General features: G+C 42.9%; 1 protein-coding gene across 7 annotated transcripts in view; it reads right to left on the minus strand.

Moving 5' to 3' along the window:
• The window catches only part of usp34 (ubiquitin specific peptidase 34), a 36538-nt gene that overhangs the window by 13029 nt on the left and 5074 nt on the right, over positions 1 to 18435 (minus strand). For 4 of the 7 annotated variants that reach the window (XM_028971250.1, XM_028971256.1, XM_028971255.1 and 1 more), the window contains exons 3-41: positions 17064 to 17535; positions 16752 to 16802; positions 15359 to 15508; positions 15196 to 15263; positions 13522 to 13714; positions 13215 to 13276; positions 13038 to 13119; positions 12865 to 12957; positions 12149 to 12274; positions 11889 to 12018; positions 11642 to 11772; positions 9811 to 10643; positions 9421 to 9635; positions 9222 to 9337; positions 8885 to 9012; positions 8541 to 8630; positions 8323 to 8418; positions 7953 to 8035; positions 7717 to 7871; positions 7471 to 7584; positions 7285 to 7384; positions 7038 to 7197; positions 6775 to 6901; positions 6476 to 6623; positions 6033 to 6133; positions 5744 to 5953; positions 5374 to 5499; positions 4982 to 5104; positions 4786 to 4869; positions 4620 to 4706; positions 4330 to 4530; positions 3735 to 3817; positions 3610 to 3650; positions 3388 to 3512; positions 3023 to 3175; positions 2562 to 2666; positions 1185 to 1240; positions 797 to 1101; positions 110 to 273 (exon numbers count right to left, since the gene is read on the minus strand). In XM_028971250.1, coding sequence (XP_028827083.1) covers positions 110 to 273; positions 797 to 1101; positions 1185 to 1240; positions 2562 to 2666; positions 3023 to 3175; positions 3388 to 3512; positions 3610 to 3650; positions 3735 to 3817; positions 4330 to 4530; positions 4620 to 4706; positions 4786 to 4869; positions 4982 to 5104; positions 5374 to 5499; positions 5744 to 5953; positions 6033 to 6133; positions 6476 to 6623; positions 6775 to 6901; positions 7038 to 7197; positions 7285 to 7384; positions 7471 to 7584; positions 7717 to 7871; positions 7953 to 8035; positions 8323 to 8418; positions 8541 to 8630; positions 8885 to 9012; positions 9222 to 9337; positions 9421 to 9635; positions 9811 to 10643; positions 11642 to 11772; positions 11889 to 12018; positions 12149 to 12274; positions 12865 to 12957; positions 13038 to 13119; positions 13215 to 13276; positions 13522 to 13714; positions 15196 to 15263; positions 15359 to 15508; positions 16752 to 16802; positions 17064 to 17535 — 5887 coding nt within the window. The remainder of the gene's footprint in view (positions 1 to 109; positions 274 to 796; positions 1102 to 1184; positions 1241 to 2561; positions 2667 to 3022; positions 3176 to 3387; positions 3513 to 3609; positions 3651 to 3734; positions 3818 to 4329; positions 4531 to 4619; positions 4707 to 4785; positions 4870 to 4981; positions 5105 to 5373; positions 5500 to 5743; positions 5954 to 6032; positions 6134 to 6475; positions 6624 to 6774; positions 6902 to 7037; positions 7198 to 7284; positions 7385 to 7470; positions 7585 to 7716; positions 7872 to 7952; positions 8036 to 8322; positions 8419 to 8540; positions 8631 to 8884; positions 9013 to 9221; positions 9338 to 9420; positions 9636 to 9810; positions 10644 to 11641; positions 11773 to 11888; positions 12019 to 12148; positions 12275 to 12864; positions 12958 to 13037; positions 13120 to 13214; positions 13277 to 13521; positions 13715 to 15195; positions 15264 to 15358; positions 15509 to 16751; positions 16803 to 17063; positions 17536 to 18435) is intronic. The other 3 variants (XM_028971254.1, XM_028971251.1, XM_028971252.1) reach the window with 3 other exon arrangements.

Here is an 18435-nt window from a genome sequence, read left to right on the forward strand (position 1 = left end):
GCAAGAGTTCTGGTGTGTATTTTATGCAGTGTTGTATGAATTGAGTTTCAAGTAGAATAATACAAACTTCCTAAAGATGTATTATATTCTATAAGTGTAGTATGTATACCTTGGCGGTAAACACGGCTTGTCGAGCCTCAGGGATCATGTAGAGTTGTTGGATAGTGGAGGCCAGGTAACAGGTGGCTCCCAGGTTGGTCAGACCCACAAAGCGACACTCCGCCCTCACGTCGTCATGGGGCCAGTAGTCCCATTTGTATGGAGCGTGAGAGGCTATAGAGAAATGAAAACTCAATATCCTGCATAAATCTCCCAGACCTTCCATTAAAAAACAATATGCAGCAAAAAACATTAATGGGATATATAAGAACAAAAAAGGCTGATCTGCAGAAAGTATAATGTAAGTCAGCAGAAAGAGCAGTCAAGTCTAATTCACAATTACATTTAACATCAGCACTAAAGTAAAGTAGGCGGTTCACAATTCAGTTCAGGGATTAAGTTTATTCTTTAGTTATGCAAATAGGTGACCAGGTGCCCTGCTGTGTGTTTCACCTCAGTCCTGAATCCTGCATATTGACATAACGGCCAGGAATTCCACAACCCTTCCTAACTTATGACACAAACTGCTTGCTCAATAATGTCACATTTTGTACTCATAAATAAGCATTGTGAATGGTGATCAATATCATACAAAAAGGTGTCTCACTAGCAGCGTATCAAGACAGCACAGCATTGTGCCAGGGGTCATTCAGTTATTCCCACTTCTACTCATCATACCACCACTGAGTGCTCTTACTCTGCATGTGCTGAGACATGACCCAGTTGTGCAGAAGCCTGTAGTTCTCAACCGAGCCTTTCACCACCTCCACCAGCAGGTCATAGGCAGCAGCGCGGGCTGCGTGGGACTTGCATTTGGGCTGCTGTCGGTCCTTCAAGCTGGGTAGCAGGAAGAGCAGGTCGTGTGTGTCACGCAGGAACTCCTGACCCTCACGTGAAAACTTGAAGGGGGGTTTGTGCTTGAGAACACTTGTGGCCAGTCGCAGCAGACCAGTTAGACCATCATCCTCAGTGGCCCCATCCTGCTGGTCCAAGATCTCTCGACTAGGGGTGGAAGAGTGTTTTAAAACAATTCTGAAATACCACATTCCAAATCCTGAAAAAAATACCACATTTGCTCAGCAAACCTGCGAATGCAGTCGGCAAGATGTCGAGCCAGGGCATCCAGGTCCAGTAAGGTTGTCTAGGAAGAGTGAAAGAAGGTTTTTACTAGTGGTGGGCCATTATCGGTGTTAACGTGCTGCGTTAACGTGAGACTCTTATCGGGCGATTAAAACGTGCTGCGTTAACGCGAGACTTTTATCGGCGCTAAAAAAAATATCGCCGTTAATCTATTCACAAAGTTGGGTTGGGAGCTGGGTCTATACTACGCAAGCTATTGTGCCGGAGTTAAATGGTTACACTAGATTTATAAGTATATTTCTTCTTTCTTGTGTCTTATTTTCTTGTTTCCTAAAGACTTTTATTTTGTTTTTGAGACCCGGTTCAGGTCTCTTGGACACATGGCCTGAGCTGTGAGAGGTGTGTGGGGTTTGTGTGCCAAAAGTTATTTCTTTCATTTTAATTTATGTACATATTAGGAATATTTTGCGTGTGTTATTTTGTGAATATTTTTTTTATGTTCTTTTAATACCGTATATTGTAGAGAGAGGTGCAGAAAGACGTATTGTGTGACGCGATGTTCTGACGCGACCTTGCTTTTTGCACAGAAAATCTCTTGGGTGTCAGCTCATCATTTGTGGTTCAAGAAACGAAATCAAAAAGTTACACAACGCAGAAGAAGAACCGCTACACTATGATGACTTTCACCTTGATATTTTAGCGCGGATGTATACCTAGCCGAATTGCACAGTAGGGGGTGAGAACGAGTCTTCGAACTGTGAAATTACCACATCAAACATGACGAGGTAACATGGATGCAGCTATTTAACTGAATAAACAGTTGGTAAACACAAGTATTGAACATAATTTATTTTCATCACCAATTATCATAGTAGAACAGCTTTCTCAAGCAGTTTGTGATGCATTTTGGAAACAGGAGATGAGCCCCTGGTCTAATGAGTCACCTGGCTTGAGAAACCCGTTCTCAAAGACGTACTTTTAGTCATTATTTGGGTAGCACACATATTCTGAATGCCTTCGGCAGAATTCAAATGAGCCATTTTAATCTAGATTAATGTACATGAATGTAGATTCATGTAGATTAATCTAGAATCTAGATTAATGTAGATTAATTTATTTTACTCTAGATTAATCTTGATTAATTTCAATATTACAGTGAGATTAATCTAGATAAAGAAAATTAATCTATACCCACCTCTAGTTTTTACACATATCTATACACACACACACACACACACACACACACATATACATACATACATAAAACATGCACACAAACACACATACCTATATATAATTTCACATTTTATATATTATAATTTAGTGTTGCATATAGCGTTCTCTACCCCTCTCTTCTACTTCATTTTAATCCCTTTAAATACCTGGCTGGCGTCTTTGACGTGGATGTTGTCTATGAGTTTGCAAAGCAGCCAGAAGTATTCCTTACAGCCAGTTTTCAACAACGGCTCCTCTTCATATTCCTCCACCTGCACTCAAACATACAGATATCAACAATTAGGCCAGAACAGTTTTAAAAGCCAGAGACACATGGGTATGTTTTCTTGGCAAGAACAGAACACTGGGGCATTGGTGGCCTGGCAGGCAGTGTGTGCTCTTCCAATCAAATATACTGCTCAAAGCAGCAGAGAGAAACAGATTCATGGCTGAAACAGGAAAGGACAGCTGCTTTTATAAGCTTGTTTCACTTCGTTTGGCACTTGCTTAGACAATGTTACAAAGTCGGTTAAATTCTTCAGGAGGTCCTGGAACAAGATGATGTCTAATTGATTTTATGCTGTACCCAGAAGGCAGTAAATAATTAAACAGCTCCCTGTGTACCCACCCTGAGCGGTTTAAGTGCCTGTGCATCAGGCAAAAACTTGAGCAGCGTTGAGGAAGCGAGCAGCAGAAAGGATCTGTTGATGGACTCCCCACCTTCTAGTCCTGACAGAGACAACTTGTACAGACCATTACACGCCTCGTGCCTAACAGCAGTCTGTCAGAACAGGGGAGAGAGAAAGATGAAAAAGTGATTAATTCTTGTTGTCCCCTTCATTTATTGTTAGTAGTATTACAGAATTCAAATCCAGTGCTGATCAAAGTAATAGTTCTGAAGAAAAAATTATTTTATGGTTTCTTCCTACCTACATTTACGGCATTTGGCAGACGCCCTTATCCAGAGCGACTTACAACGTGCTTTCAAGTTACCTCAGGCACCAGCAGGGTGAGCTTCTTCAGCCAGTCCTGCAGATGCTCACTGTCAGCCAGACTTGACTTCACCGTGGAGCAGCAGTGGGCCCAACTCACCAGAAGCCACATGGAGTAGTGTGTTACTAAGTGCGCACACACAAGCACACACATGAAGCATTTGCAAAAGGTTTCAAATTGAAATGTTTAAAGTAACACCAAAAGACAGCACCAAGCTCTCACCCTCATGTCGAGACCTGTGGTCTGACTGGGCCTTCAGAACCCTGCAGAAACAAACACCAAATGAGAATGAAGCTCAGGAAAGAGACACATTGCCAGAGTTTGTGTTTGTGTGGCTGCCTCCTCACCTGTGTGCAAGATTATCGTAGGTGTAGGCCACATTGATGAGACGCTGGATTAGGCTAGTCCCCTGGACAAGGCTGAGAAAAACCTGACACATAACACACACAGGCATGAACACAAATTCCTACCAAAAAAACTCAGCTGCTCAACTGCTACTTACAAATATACTTATATACTGATTTAAAAAAAATAAAACATTCACATGGACAGATGAGCAAGTATAGATCAAGGGGATACAAAGGAAGTAGTTCTATTATTGCTTTTTTATGAGCACTTGGGTGGAAGAATGAATTAAACAGGGAGGTAGAGCGAGCCTAGTCCAGTGAAGGGGACACACTGGAGTTGGCAGTGACAGCAGTGGAAACTATCACTATGGAGAAAAAGCGAAAAAAACACCACCAGGCAATGCGAAAAGGAAGTGTCACTCACTCTAAAAAGTATAAATTGAATGGATGCTTTTTTAAACACTCATCACTGTACTTGTCATATTCAGATATTCATTTCACATATAAAAGTGCTCTCTGGAGCATCTCACTCAGGAACATAATAGTCTTAAGATGAATGCCTTAGAAGGATAAAGAGACGATCAAAGTTAAGCACCTCAGTAAGGCGTGGGATGTGCAGCCCTTTCCCATGTTCCCCAGCTGCCTTCCGGGACTTGCCAGGCCATGCCCGCTTGCGCTGGGTGTCTGTGAGGCCAGACCAGGCAAACACGTCATGATAAGCCAGGTCCAGATCTGATGGGTCCACTGCAAACTGGCAAATCAGCTTCAGCAAACAAGCCAGGCAGTCGAGCAACCACTGCATGGGAATAGAAGGACAAATTGAAAGAGAATTTGGACCAGTTCTGAAACTCACAGTCAGTCATTTATGCTTTATTGAACACACACCACTGTCCAGGACTCATGCTCTTTGGGTTCCAGGATACCAGAGTTGAAAATCTCCAACAGCAACTGAAGCCCTCCAGATGCAACAAACTGCAGAGGAAAAACGAGTCCAGCATTAGAATTCTTTTTACCAAGTTGTGGATCGAATGGTGAGTTTGTATTACTGTACTTTGGAACTCCATGAGTTCTTGCTGTTCTCTATCTGGTCTTCACTGGAGTCATCTGAGTCAGGGTAAAGGTCACTATAACTGCCCTGCAGCACCAAAAGTAAAATACCCAGAGATTTAGTGTATAAATTCATGCTTTTTTCATAGATCAGAAGAACTTGCATTAATACATTTATTCAAATCCCTGTGTTTGTATACCGTAGACTCTCTGTGGATCCGGCGGTTTGGTTTGCCCAGGGCTTCTATGATCTCCAGAGCATACAGCAGTTTATGAGGACTCTTTATCCTCAACAGATCCTTCCAGCACAGTCCATCAGAACCCTAAGCCAGAGAATAAGAGACGGGTTGCCATGCAGTCTGCATAATTATGAAAAACCATGTGTGTGCTCATGTTGACTGAAGCTGGAACACATTTTGTGACAAATAAACAGCAGGTTTAATATTGAGCAATATGGAGACTGACACCAAAATACTCAAAGGAAATTTTTCAATTTTGTGGAACAAGTGCAATATCTAACAAAAATTCTTACTACAAATGTAACTATCCTGAAGCTGTGTTTTAACACTGGGGTAACTGCAGGACAACTGACCGTATCATCTGAGATGTTCTGGAAGGCCAAAAGCATGTTGGGACATGTGGGCAGCAGCATCAGCAGCTCCCACACACGGCGAGATAGGTTCTCAGCATGAAGGTGAAGCTCCTCGCAGCGCACGCTCTGCAAGCAAACAAAAACAGTAGATGAAGGTTCTGTCTGGTGCTAAAAAATAATAGGTCATGAGAGAAAGCATAATCAGGTTATAATTTCCCATATCATTAAATAAGCAATGACTATGAAAACTAGGCACTCCCTATTCTTTCAATTCCTTAATACATGAACTGCTTTCTTGGGTTTGTCTTTAACTAACATAACTGCTGCTTTGATTTCATCTTGACCAGTGTAGCTGCGGCCCAGATCTCACCTCAGCACTGTCCAGGGCCCGGTCAGGACTGGGAGGCTTGAAACAGGCCAGCATCTCCAGGAGGTCAAACAGCGTGGTGAGATGTGGTTCCTGCAGAAGCAGAAGCATGGGGATGTGCTCCTTCTGAGGTGGAGGCAGACATGAGGCCGGGAGTTGCACCCCCTCTCCCTTACGCTCACGGCGGGGGGCACCCAGGGACACAAACACCATCTAAGAGAGAGGATGAAATTATTAAGCACATAGACAAAGAGTAGTCATTTATTTAGCCTTGGGGAGAGTGTGGGTGCACCTGCATGTCTTTAAAGCCCAACTCATGCAGCGTTTTCTCATCATAATCAGTGGTGAGTTCATGACCAGAGGAGATCATCCTGACTGGTCCCATCAGACCTCCTGTACAGAAACATACATAACTTAACATAACTTGTTAACTATAACAAGATATTCAAATTATTATCATTTTCTTTCATTAACATTAATGAAGTCATTTTTATCCTGTGTTAGATGTACTAAAATCAAGTCTTGCTGGGCACCAATTTAGTAGGCTTTGGTCAATAAGGGTCAATTTACTTTTTAATGTAAATACTGTAAACTAGGAGTGTGAAAAAAATATTTCACTAAAAAAAACATTCATGAAAATATAATATTGTGCTAAAGCCTTTCATGATTCACAAGTAATTATAAAACTTTATAAATATATGTTAAATGTGATTCAAGCTAAGTTTATAAGTTGACCTGGGTAATCTCCCTGGCGGCTGGCCTGCCCAAACTCCTGCAGCTGGGCCTGTTGGTTCAGCTGCTCCTTCTGCAGGTTCTCATACCAGTGAGTCACTTCTGCCCTGAGATCGGCCACCTGATCGCTGGGGTACATCTCAATTGTCATCTAATTACAACCAAAAGACAGATACAGAGGTAAGGAAAGCAACAAAATGCATTTATCACACCCTGCAATTTAAACCATGCTCTTTAAATGCTTCCCCTGCACTTAATTACAGGATATGTTAGGGAGGAGAAGGAAGAGGTTCTTTCCGCACCTTGTCAGGGAGGCCTGCAGGCTGGCATACGATCCTGAGTGGCAGAGACTGCTTCTCGCTGAGTGCTTTGAGGTGACTACTGATGCCAGTACCCTCAATCTGCCACTGCCTCAGGTGGTATGCAAATCTGATCGGGAAAAATGGGTATGCAAATAAGACAAGACCACCTGAACCTCAAACTGCAAAAAGGAGCTACTTTGTGCAAATAGAATAAGGGTTCTAAAAACCCATGAATTTATCAAATTTTGAGCTTTTGAGCATACCTGCGGCGGAAGGCCTCCAAGTGAGTTTTGAGCATCAGCAAGCCTCTCTCAATAACAGTGAGGCTGGAGTGAGCATCCTTCTCCAGGTTCGCAGATGCCATCAGCAGACTCTCCATGCACTTACTGATGAACTCCTGCTCCTTCTCCAGACCAGTCTTACCTACAGCAAAATAAATGTGCATAGCTGCATTACTGCACAGGTTACACACACAGGAAACTTATGATGCGAGTAAACAAGCATCCAAACCGTTTATGTAGTAGGAGTTGATGTACTGTATGGCAGCACGGCTTATATCAGCAGACTGGGCCCTGAGAGCAATGCCCCACAGCTGGTCCATCCCACACAGCTGAGGAGCCACAGTGAGACAAAGAAAACAACAATGAAAATCAGTACTTAATATGAGGTCAACCTGTGAGGTCAGAGATCACCAACCTCACTGTTAGAGCCACTGTCGTAGGCACTGGTGGCCAGTCTGGCCAGATTACAAAGATGCTGGAAGAGATTCAGCCCTGTCATACTGATGGTCTCTGGCTTTAGTTGGGGCATCTATGAATAAGAGAGACAGAAATAATAAAGCACATTAGCAAGTACTAAAAGATACATCCAAAATGAATAAAACTACATTAACATTTTAGTCATGTGGAAATAGATCCGGTCTTCAGTACAGCAGGTACTAACCTTCTCCAGGAACAGGTGTTTATAAGTCTCCATGCCCATGGCATGCTGGTCTTTGCTGCGCACCTGGTTAAGGAACCAGTGCAACGCATCGTCATAGCACTTTGTGTCCTCCACCAGACAGTGCCACAGGATGTCAACCTGTTCCAGGCTCAGCCCTGTGAGTGAGGGGTGGAGAAATTACACCTTATAGGCAACAACAGTTTCAGCACAGGTGAATATTCAGTTCTCTAACTCACTGAAGTGGTCTGGGGATCCCAGTGTTGAGAACACACAGGTGAGGAACTGGAGTCGCACCTGTACCTCTGCACTGTGGCTGTACCTGCAACCAGAAGAAAATATAATAAGTGGCAAGAAAGAATGTAACACAGAAAGCAAGCATGCTTTCACCAAAATCAACCAGCAATGCACATGAACAGTGGAAGAACATCAGGTGTCATGGAAGGAATTGACATCTGACATGCACTGGTGTGGAGAATTACATGGGTTCTAATGCCATTTTTTTTTACAGAGAAAGAGGTGACAGTCCTTTGATGATTGACTGCCATTATAGGTCATATTTGTGCCATTTAATACTACAAATTTATGAAATAGTTGTAAAGGACTCACGGAGCAAACTTGTGTCGCTGCTCTCTCACTTCCTGAATATAATGTTGCAGGTCATCAAAGAAGAGCTTCATCATGTGCAGCTCCTTCTCAGCCCACCTATAAGACAAAGTGAGTGGTCATCCTCATCATCATGATGAGCTTAATGATTATAATAAAGACTAGACTTTTTAAAAAATCATCACACTGCCATAACATTTAGCAGAATATGTGTGTTTTACATGGTGATCCAGTGGGTGTCGTAGCTAGATCCAAACTGCTGGAAAGTGCCGAAAAGTTTTGGCAGCAAGCGCAGGGACACAACAACAGACCTGAGTCACAGAACACAACACAAGTTACACTGAAGCAATTCAAGATGTGGCAAGACAAAAAATTATAATGTAGCACATTTCATTCATGGAGTAAATTCAAAGAACTTTACAAATATGACAAGAATGAAATTTTTAAAGATGCACGTGACCAGTTAAAAAGCATGTAAATAGAAATATGTATTAAATAAATAAAAAAAATAAGTGGTTAAATTTGTCAAGATACAAGTGTGCATATGCTCAGGGCAGTAACCTACCGGTGGTGGGCAAGGTTGTCCAGGCATCCCTCAATGAAACGCATGCGAATCTGGCGGTCAGTGAACCAGCACACCAGAGAGCACAACAGCTTCTCTGCCTCATTTATAAGGCCCTCAGACAAGTGAATCTGGTTGCCATGGAAACAGCATTACAGGGTCAGTGGGGAACTGAACACTAAACAGTGTCAACTCCGGATTTATTAAACCACAAAAATAAAGGAGCGAAAAAGAAAGAAAACCTTTACCTGATTCAGAATTCTGAGCAAAAACTATGCATTGCATATATTCTCTATGTGTGGTGAAGGTATGCATAGTGAACATATGAATGTATACTTACTGCATCTTCATCCTGTACCAGATCCCAGAGAAGTGTGTTGCCTTTCTTACACACATTGTCCAGGTTGATGTCAGTGACTGCCTGACCTGAGTACTGGTGCTTATGCACTGAGGGCCCTAAGGAGAGATGAACATCTTCAGTTTCCCCTGGTAGAGATCAGTCACGGACTGAGAGATGGGGAGTGTGAGTGTGTGTATACCTTGAACCAGGTGCTCGTGGTAGATAGAAGCCAGGTTGGGCAAGTGCTGCTGGAGGTGAGAACTGAGTTCAGCGTGGGAATTGATCTGCACTAGCTCCTCCTCACAGCCAGACTCCTCTCCATCAAAGTCAGCCATGTTCTTCTCAGACTTAGCACTGACCTGTGAACTGCTGCAGCTCACGTCATCGGCACTCAACATGTCCTCCACCATGTGGCTGTAGAGGGGAAGAGATGAGAGAGGATGTACAGTTTCACTATACCACTCTTTATAATATAAAACAAAAAACAGGGAGAAAAATGTCACATAAAAGAAATGCCGTTTAGGAGTCAGTACAGGCAGTGCATCATATTTTCAGCACACTGCCTCCACAACGCCCATTTTGACCTTACCCATCATGGTGGTGATGGTGGTGATGGTGATGATGGTGCTGTGGGTTGATGAAGCGCCTGCAGTTAAAAAGTTCATTCCCCATTGCCTCCCCCAGAAAGTCTCCAGCCCGGGGAAGACAGGAGGGCTCCTGAGGACCCGGGGGGCCATGGGCGGGGCCATGTTCAGGGCCCTGAGGTCCTGGCTGTGACTGTGTTGGCTCTACTCGATCCACTGCTGCAGATCCTACAGAAGCGTCAGGACACATGGAGGAAGAGGAACAGGGGTCCAGCATCCGCATGGTGGAGGAAGAGGCAATTAACATAGCAACAGCTGCCTCTGGGGTGAAAGGCAGGCCTTTGGTTTTTGGGGTACCTGTAGCTAAGCTGCCGCTTCCTCCAGCTGTCCCAGGCCGTTCAGGGGGTGCCTGGATCTCTCCAAGAGCCTCCACGGCCTTCCTCTTCCTCAGCTCAGATGAAGATGAGGAGGATGAGGAAGAAGGCTCCCGTGTTTCCTTCTGTGGGCTCCCTTCAGCTGCCACAGCAGGACTGTCATCCTCCTCCTCCTCTTCCTCCTCCTCCTCTTCTTCGTCTTCATCATCCTCATCGTCCTCCTCCTCTTCTTCTTCTTCTTCCTCCTCATCCTCCTCCTCTTCCTCCTCCTCCTCCTTAAGAGCCTCGCTGTCAGCCATGTCATCAGAATGAAGCTCAGAGCCGGGGCTGCCTGCGGATTGGCTGGCTCGACTGGAGCCTGCCTCGTTACTGGACGCTTCGCTGCGGCCACTGCTGCTGTCAGGGCCACTGCTGCCCTCCTCACCGCTGTTGGCAGTCTCGTCCGAGCTGCCCTGCAGAGACTCCTGTCAGGAGAGGGGGAACTACGGTCAGGTAATCAAAGAAAGTCCTTTTTTTTATTATTATTAATATTTTTAGAGCATGAACCATAACAATAATCTCAGGTTACAAAATCAGCTTAAATTTTCCAACAGCTTACAGTCACCTCCACAACCAGCATATATTAACGGACAAGCAAACCACCACTGCACCCAGTCCCACACAGACAAGTTCAGTTCTAAAAGACTGCTGAATGGAGTCCAGCCTCACATTCTAATTTAAATACATCTAAGAGAAAATATTCCCTTTTTTTATTATACATGTGAAATCCTAGGTGTTCACTGAGTACAAATACTGATTGCTGACTATACTGACATACATTGCGATGCGTGACAGTAAATGTGGACAGGGTAGCCTAGTGGTTAACACACTCACCTATGAACCAGATACCCACTTACTACCATTGTGTCCCTGAGCAAGACACTAAGATCCCTAAGTTGCTCCAGGGGGACTGTCCCAGTAACTACTGATTGCAAGTCGCTCTGAATAAGGGCGTCTGATAAATTCTGTAAATGTAAAATGTACTTTGTATGGAATATCAATAAAAAAAAATCTTTATAATTTAATTATATAAATGTTTTATTAAAACCATCCTTTGTTGGCACACTGTATGTCAGTATGGTCAGTCAGTACATTTCATGCTCCCTGAATCTGAATCATACTTTATGAATCCTCACAGTCATCTTGAAAAATGCAATTCCCATTGACGGAAAAAGCATGGTTGGTGAGCAGACTTAATTTTATTGCCACATAATGTGCCTGAAAAACTGAGGCAACCCCAGGTCATTACACAGATTCGTAACACTATTCATTAAATATGCATGATTGTTTATGTGCTTCCTTTGTTACCTTGAATCTGAAAACAAGACAAAAGTCTTTTTTTTTTTTTGCAATAAGCCTCACTAATTGCCACTTGAGGACTAACTATAAACCTTTGACTTGCATGTACGAGTTAGTGTTCTACCTCTGTATCAGAAAGCCTCTGCTGGCCTCGTTTGCTGCTACTGATGATTTGCTCATCCATCTCCATGTCACTGCCGCCACTATGGTGTGTGTCACTGTTGTCACTGCTCTCTGGGCTTGCCGCTGGAGAACCTGTTGAAGTAAGAGAACCTTTAACTAACCTCACACCAGTCCTGAAGGTATCAGTCAGTGTGGCAGAGGTCTAAATAAAATGTGCCTGTCACCCAATCATCTCCAGCAGGCCTCACCTTTCTTGTTGCCCATGGGAATGTTAGTGTTGAGCAGCGAGGCAAAAGAGCTCTGTTTGGAGAGCTGGGCTTTGGCAGCAAGAGCGTTGTTCCATAAGGCCTTTATCAGCATCGAGGCCAGGTACAAAGTCTACACACACACACAGGTCATTACTGGCAGCTGTTGTTCAGCAAAACACTTAAGTACCATTTAACAATGTCCAACGCAGGACGCAGACTGTCATATGAAAGCAAGAAAAAAAATACTGTGAAAATTTTACCTGTTCTGTGTGGGCACTGGGGTGCAATCCAGATACCAGGTTGAGCACATGTCTGAGGGGTACAGAGTCTAGGTTCTTGATGAGGGAAGGGAACAGATCGTGGACATAACGGCTGCAATGTTTCAGCTGGACGGGGATGGAGACACACACACAAACTGAATTTAAAACACCTAAGCAGGAAACAGGCTACAACTACAACTTGTTCAGCGGGCAGAAGATACAGTAGTTAACCACAGAACCGCAGGCTAAAAATGCTTAACCCGCCTGTCAGGCTGATAAGCACCTCGAAAAATTCCCCAATAAGAAGCCCAGCAACTGGAGCCATGGTGGTAAAGACCCATCATTACAGCAGTTAATCATGCCTCATTAGGTGAGCTCTGTCAGAGTTCTGTATGGTGGCAGCACAGAGGGATCTACAGCATCTCAGTCTGTCATTACAGAGCAGAATAATTACAGCACTTTCAGTCTGATCCTTCCTGTTGTTATGGCTGGACTGTTGTTATGGCTGGACACAATTTAGTATTCTAGTATTCAGTTTCTGTTCGCCCACAGACTAAATTACTTTAATTCTCTAATATAATGAGACTCCAGTGGAAGATGAGCCTGATAAGATGGGGAAAATGAGTTCTAAAAATCAGCAATTGTTTTAAGCCTTGATCCACGAGTACAGTTGTGACGAGTTGGTGGTAAGTGGACAAGCAAAGCCCCAGGTTTACCTGCGCTCCGGCCCAGATGCAGTCCACATGCTGGGTGCTCAGCCTGCCCTCCGCAGCCAGGAAGTTCAGGATCACTTGGCACTGCTTAATTATCTGGGAGGAAAAACAAAAACAACAAAATGAAGTAACAACATAACAATGGTACAAGATGAAATAATTGTTTTATGACCAACCTCAATGTGCAAATTTGGTCCAAATATATGTTCCACTACATTGTTGTTTATTAGCCAGTCTGCCAGCTCCTTTGCTATTGATCTGTGAAAAATGTCAAACAGTTCCAACTAGCCACCAACAAGACACATTTTACCTATTTATTCTGTACAGCTACGTGCCAAAAAAGATCTACTCACGTTTCAGTGTCAGAAACCAGGGACTCGTTATTACAGACGTCGTTAAAGGTGTGGAGTTGATTCTAATGAGGAGAGTAAAAAAAGGTTATATAAGTGACTGCCTTCACTGTACAGGAACAGTGAGTGAAAGAGGGTGATGCTGTATGTCTTTGGTATTATAAGATTCCATTTGCTTCCAGATGATACAGAAAGTACAGAAATGTGAGAGCTTTTAGTTTTAAGCATCTGGAAAGGTGGGTGTTCATCGTTCCAAGCAATAATTAGGTTTGTGTGTGTGTGTGTGTGTGTGTGTGTGTCTCACACTCACCGTGATCTGGCTGAGGCCAGCCAGCCTCATGGTGAGAGTTGGGGACATGAAGTATTTAAAGGCAAGGTCCAGGCTTTCCTTGTCGAAGCAGAGAGTGCTGTCCAGAGGCTCCTTCACCGTGCTCCACATCAGGTCGGCCATGTTACGTGCTGCACTCTGACGCAGCTCCTGGTCTGACAGCTTGCACAGGTACCTGAGAGGTTAGGGGACAGGACAAGTTCATTACAGAAGGCTTTTCATTTATTGATCTCCAGCAGCAGTGGCCAAATTCTTAGCTAACAAAAAACTGCTCTACAGTTTTTTAATTGACAAAGAGGAATGTTGGCATTTCAGGGGGTGTATTACTTTTATATTATGTAAAATGTTGACTAGCAGTTAAGGAAGCGGCCCTGTAATCAGAAGGTTGCCGGTTCCAATCCCGATCTGCCAAGGTGCCAATGATCAAAGCACCGTCCCCACAAACTGCCCCCGGGCACCTGTCATAGTTGCCCACTGCTCACAAAGGGTGATTGGTTAAAAGCAGAGGACACACTGTGTGCTAAGCGGCAGTGTATCACAATGACAATCACTTCACTTTTCACAGGGTTTGATTCAAATGCCACAACACAGTTCAGTCTTTTTTTGCTCGCCATTTAAAGCCACACACACCTCATCCAACAGCACTGCTCTCTTAAAGCACCCTCCACATTTTACAAGTCATATGTCTGACATCACATCGACAGCCCAGGAATGGATATGGAGTCAGGCAGCACTGAACTCGTACTTAAAAATGCAACAAAACGAGGAAACACGACAAATTTGTATCAGCACCTAAAATATATTATATCCAGCAGTTCCTAAATACTACAATATGTAGTATGTTTTTGCTTAACATTCTTATTGATTTATTTATTTGTATTATACAGTATTGGGAAAATAACATGTGAAGTGATGTAAAGATTTAGTAATTCATCATTTTATTTGAGTAGCTATTGCTAGGCAAGCAAGTGCGATTTATTATATCGCAATCACATATCGCAATATGAGTCCCCCCCATTCATTAAGCCCTAATTGTAGCAAATAATCAATGAAAAATTAATTGTTCAATAAACCAATAAAGCAGCATAAACAGTAATCAGTCAGAACCCTTAGAACACCTCTGTAATCTCTGTCTCATGGTCACATGACTGCACAGCAGCCGCAGTCAGCCAGCCGTCTGGCTCCCCCAAGGTCATGTGAGGAGAGTGTGCTGGAAGCACAGTGACTGTTGCCATGGTGAGGGATGCTCTCCCTAGCAACTCAACATGGACTTTGCGATTGCAACTCTGAATGTGTGTGTGTGTGTGTGTGTGTGTGTGTGTGTCAACTTCTAAGAGATTAGAAGTTGACTAAATCTGGGTTGTTGATCTTTTATCACATGCTCTTGGGTGGGGAGAGCGGATGGGACAAAGAGAGAATGGCTGCTGCTCCTCTTCTGAAAAATTTCCATATGGTCTATATCTTGCTTTGAGTGTAAAACGAACATGCAAATTCACCAGTCACCTAATGTCAATTTAATGATTCAAAATAAAACTGACTCAGCCATCATTAATACAAACACCTAAGTGTTAAATAACAAAGACACCAACACTGTCAAAAGTGCACAAATAACTTATTATAAGCGTAATATTGCGGTATGTGTGCCCTTAGTCTTACCTGATCACATGTGTGCGAAAAGGAATAATGTGCTGCATTACAGCAGGAATGTGCAGCCATATTCTGATCTGTAGTAAAAGAAAGAACACGATCGAATGTTAACAATAACATTCTGCAATAACCCACAGAGGTCAGTGTATTTAGTCTCAGGTGTAATCCTCACATTGGAGACGATGGTGATGAAGGCATGTGCGATGGGGAAAGGGAGGGAGTCTGGAGTGCCTGACTCAAAACAGTCCTTCATAAGCGAGAGGCCGTGCTTCCCGCAGAAAAGGCAGACATACCGAAGCAAGTGCAGAGGAACTTCCACGTCCTGCAACCCAGACAATCCTACATGTTAACACACCTACAGAACATGGAACTGCAGCTGAAGAAGAAATTATGCATATGGTCAGTACACCAAATGTGTGAGAAGAAATGCTACGAAGGGTCTTTCATCCCCATATATACACACATGCTCATATTTTTTCTCTTGTTCTGATAAATTCGGTTTTCTATTCATTTATTCTTTTACTCCATTGCTATATTTTTACTGTTTCAATTGGGCTGTTATAGATTTAGTATGGGCTAAATAAAATATTGTCTTTAGAATACACAAAGTAGAAGAAGAAGAGGGGGAGGGAAAAAAAAAAAAGTGTCACGGTATGTTCGAGTAACAAATGTTCTTGTTAGTGCACCAGTTTTGCTACAAACCAAAAACTAAAGGTCAAAAGGTACTTGGATGTTTAAAGGCACAGCCTGGACAAACCAGATTATAATCAAAACCCAGATTAGTCACTTTACCAGTAGTCACTGTTTATTCTAATTCCTTACACAGGATAAATCAAAACCGAACCACAACATAACCAAACATACTGTTGGTTCCAGTTCTTGCATGTACTGAAAAAGCAGAATTTACAAGCACATTATTTTCCTCCACAATGTTGCATTAGACATATTTGAGTATATTAGCTGTAGAAACTCTGTTCTCAGAAGGAAAAGGAGGGGGGTGTTAATCTCTTTGCCAAAGCCCTCAGAGAAGGAGGCAGGCATCACATGACCACTTTGTTAATAAGTGCTGAACACAGATGAAACGCATTTCATCATAATTCCAGACTCAGCATTTCATCTTAGCTAAATAGCACATTATTGCATTGCCAAGAAAAACAGAACATACTCAGACAGATAACGGTGTTAATATGCTGCACCCTGCATTTTTTTTTTTTTTTTTTTTAGCAAAGGTTGTTTTTCAAATGTATGGCCTGAGAAACCGCTAACTCCAGGAAGGTCTGTAATCTAGAACCTACACATACAAACTGACAAACACACTGACCCAGGATCAGCACAGTGTGAATACCACCATAAGTCGTAAATGGGACACAGCTGTCGAGTTTTCTGGGCATGCTTATTTGTTTCGTGCAGCTTCTCTATAAAATATAAATAGAGGCAAGATGTCATAAACCTAAGCTTGATATAAGGATCAGGATCCAAACAGTGCTGTCCAATGACAAAAGTGTATTTAACCTACATACAAATACTGAAACGCTGTGATGTCCAACAACCAAGTTGATGCTTACATTCATGTCACAGAAGGATCCCAAGATGTTGCTCTCCTGGGTGGAAATGTCCTGTGGAGTAGCAGAGAGAGAGCAAAAAATACAGTCAGAGAACATCTGGGGTGTTTTGTCGCTATTACTCCTGAAATGTACTGCATGGGACAGGGGTAAATGTATCATTATGCTTCCTTTGGAAATGAAGTATTCATGTGTTGGTATTTAGTTCAACACATTCACCTATATGTAAAAAATTGTTATTGTGAGAAATACATCATTACAGACACATATTCCATGTCATTTTCATATCTAGTACTGTGTTATGCAGATGAGTACCTCTATAGTCGGGTGTGTGTTGTGTTTGTAGGCTGTGTACAGGGGAAACTGAATCTGAAAGATTTTGGCTGCGCAGAGCAACAGCTTCTCTCGGTCCTCAGTGCTCCAAGAGCCAAAGGGGTCCAAGCTCTCGCTGGCACTTCCAACCGATGTCTCCGGCCCTTCTTCCATCCTGAGGAGCTCCGGTTTCCCCTTCTGGCTCTGGTCCTCTCCATTCTGTTCCATTCCCCCGTCCTCCTCAGCGGAGTCTCTCTCCACGTTCACCGGCTCGTCCTCATTGGGTGAGAGCTGCGAGTGGGCGCCACCTTCCCATTCTGAATCAGTCCCATCACTAGGGCCATCTGGACCCCGCCCTCTGCAGAGGTGGTCCCTCAGACTGGTTACCTGGGCGATGACCAGGTTAATGATGGCATACACCAGCTGGTTGAACACCTCCAGGTGCTTGTACTCTTTGAAGCAGCAAAGACATTGCCTAAACAGAATATGAATGCAGACACAGAAATTCAACAATGATTTAACAGCCCTGTGCTGTGTGTATGAGTGTGTTCAAGTCCACTGAAATTTGAGCTTGGAAAGCACAGTTTAACAGCAGAAACAGGACAGGATTCAATCAATTAAATAGTGTTTGTTAGAACAAACTTTAACCCCAGTACAAATGCAAAAGACCTGCCGGTTTCCAATAGGGAGGAATTTAGTACAGTCAAAAATTCACAAATTCTTTGCAACTAAAAACTATCAATTGTATATAATATATATATATATACATACACACACACACACACACACACACACACACACACACACACACACACACACACACACACACACACACACACACACCAAATCACCAAATATAAGACCAGTAAATGTTATTGTCATGACAAAGCAATGCTTTGGTTTTTATTGAATTTTGTTAACGTAAATTAATTGCATTACATAAATATTTTAAACAAAATATTTAAAAATATGTCTCCACATACATGAGACACACAGATTATCGAGATATTTCATTAGGTATTATCCATTAGTGAGCTCTCTGCTTTCAGTCTGCTCGCATCTCAAGACAGACACCCACACAGTCTGTTCCCAAAAGACTGCGGGATGCGGGGAAGACTGAATAATCACATCTTGTACTAAACACTCAGTCACCCAGTTCAGTCATTATCAGTGCCTAAGGAAATCGACTAATCTGAGAAATTCAATAATAATCATCAATATTTAACCAGACCAAAAACATGTCTAAACAAATCCTGATTTTAGCAAAATATTATTTGCATTTCCTGTAATACACATGTTAAACTGGCCATAGACTGCAAAGAACTGCAGTCAGTCCACGAAGCTTCCTACCCAATTTGGATATTAAACAAGGATG

The sequence above is a fragment of the Denticeps clupeoides genome, chromosome 3 (assembly GCF_900700375.1).
Source record: "Denticeps clupeoides chromosome 3, fDenClu1.1, whole genome shotgun sequence".
NCBI lineage: Eukaryota > Metazoa > Chordata > Actinopteri > Clupeiformes > Denticipitidae > Denticeps > Denticeps clupeoides.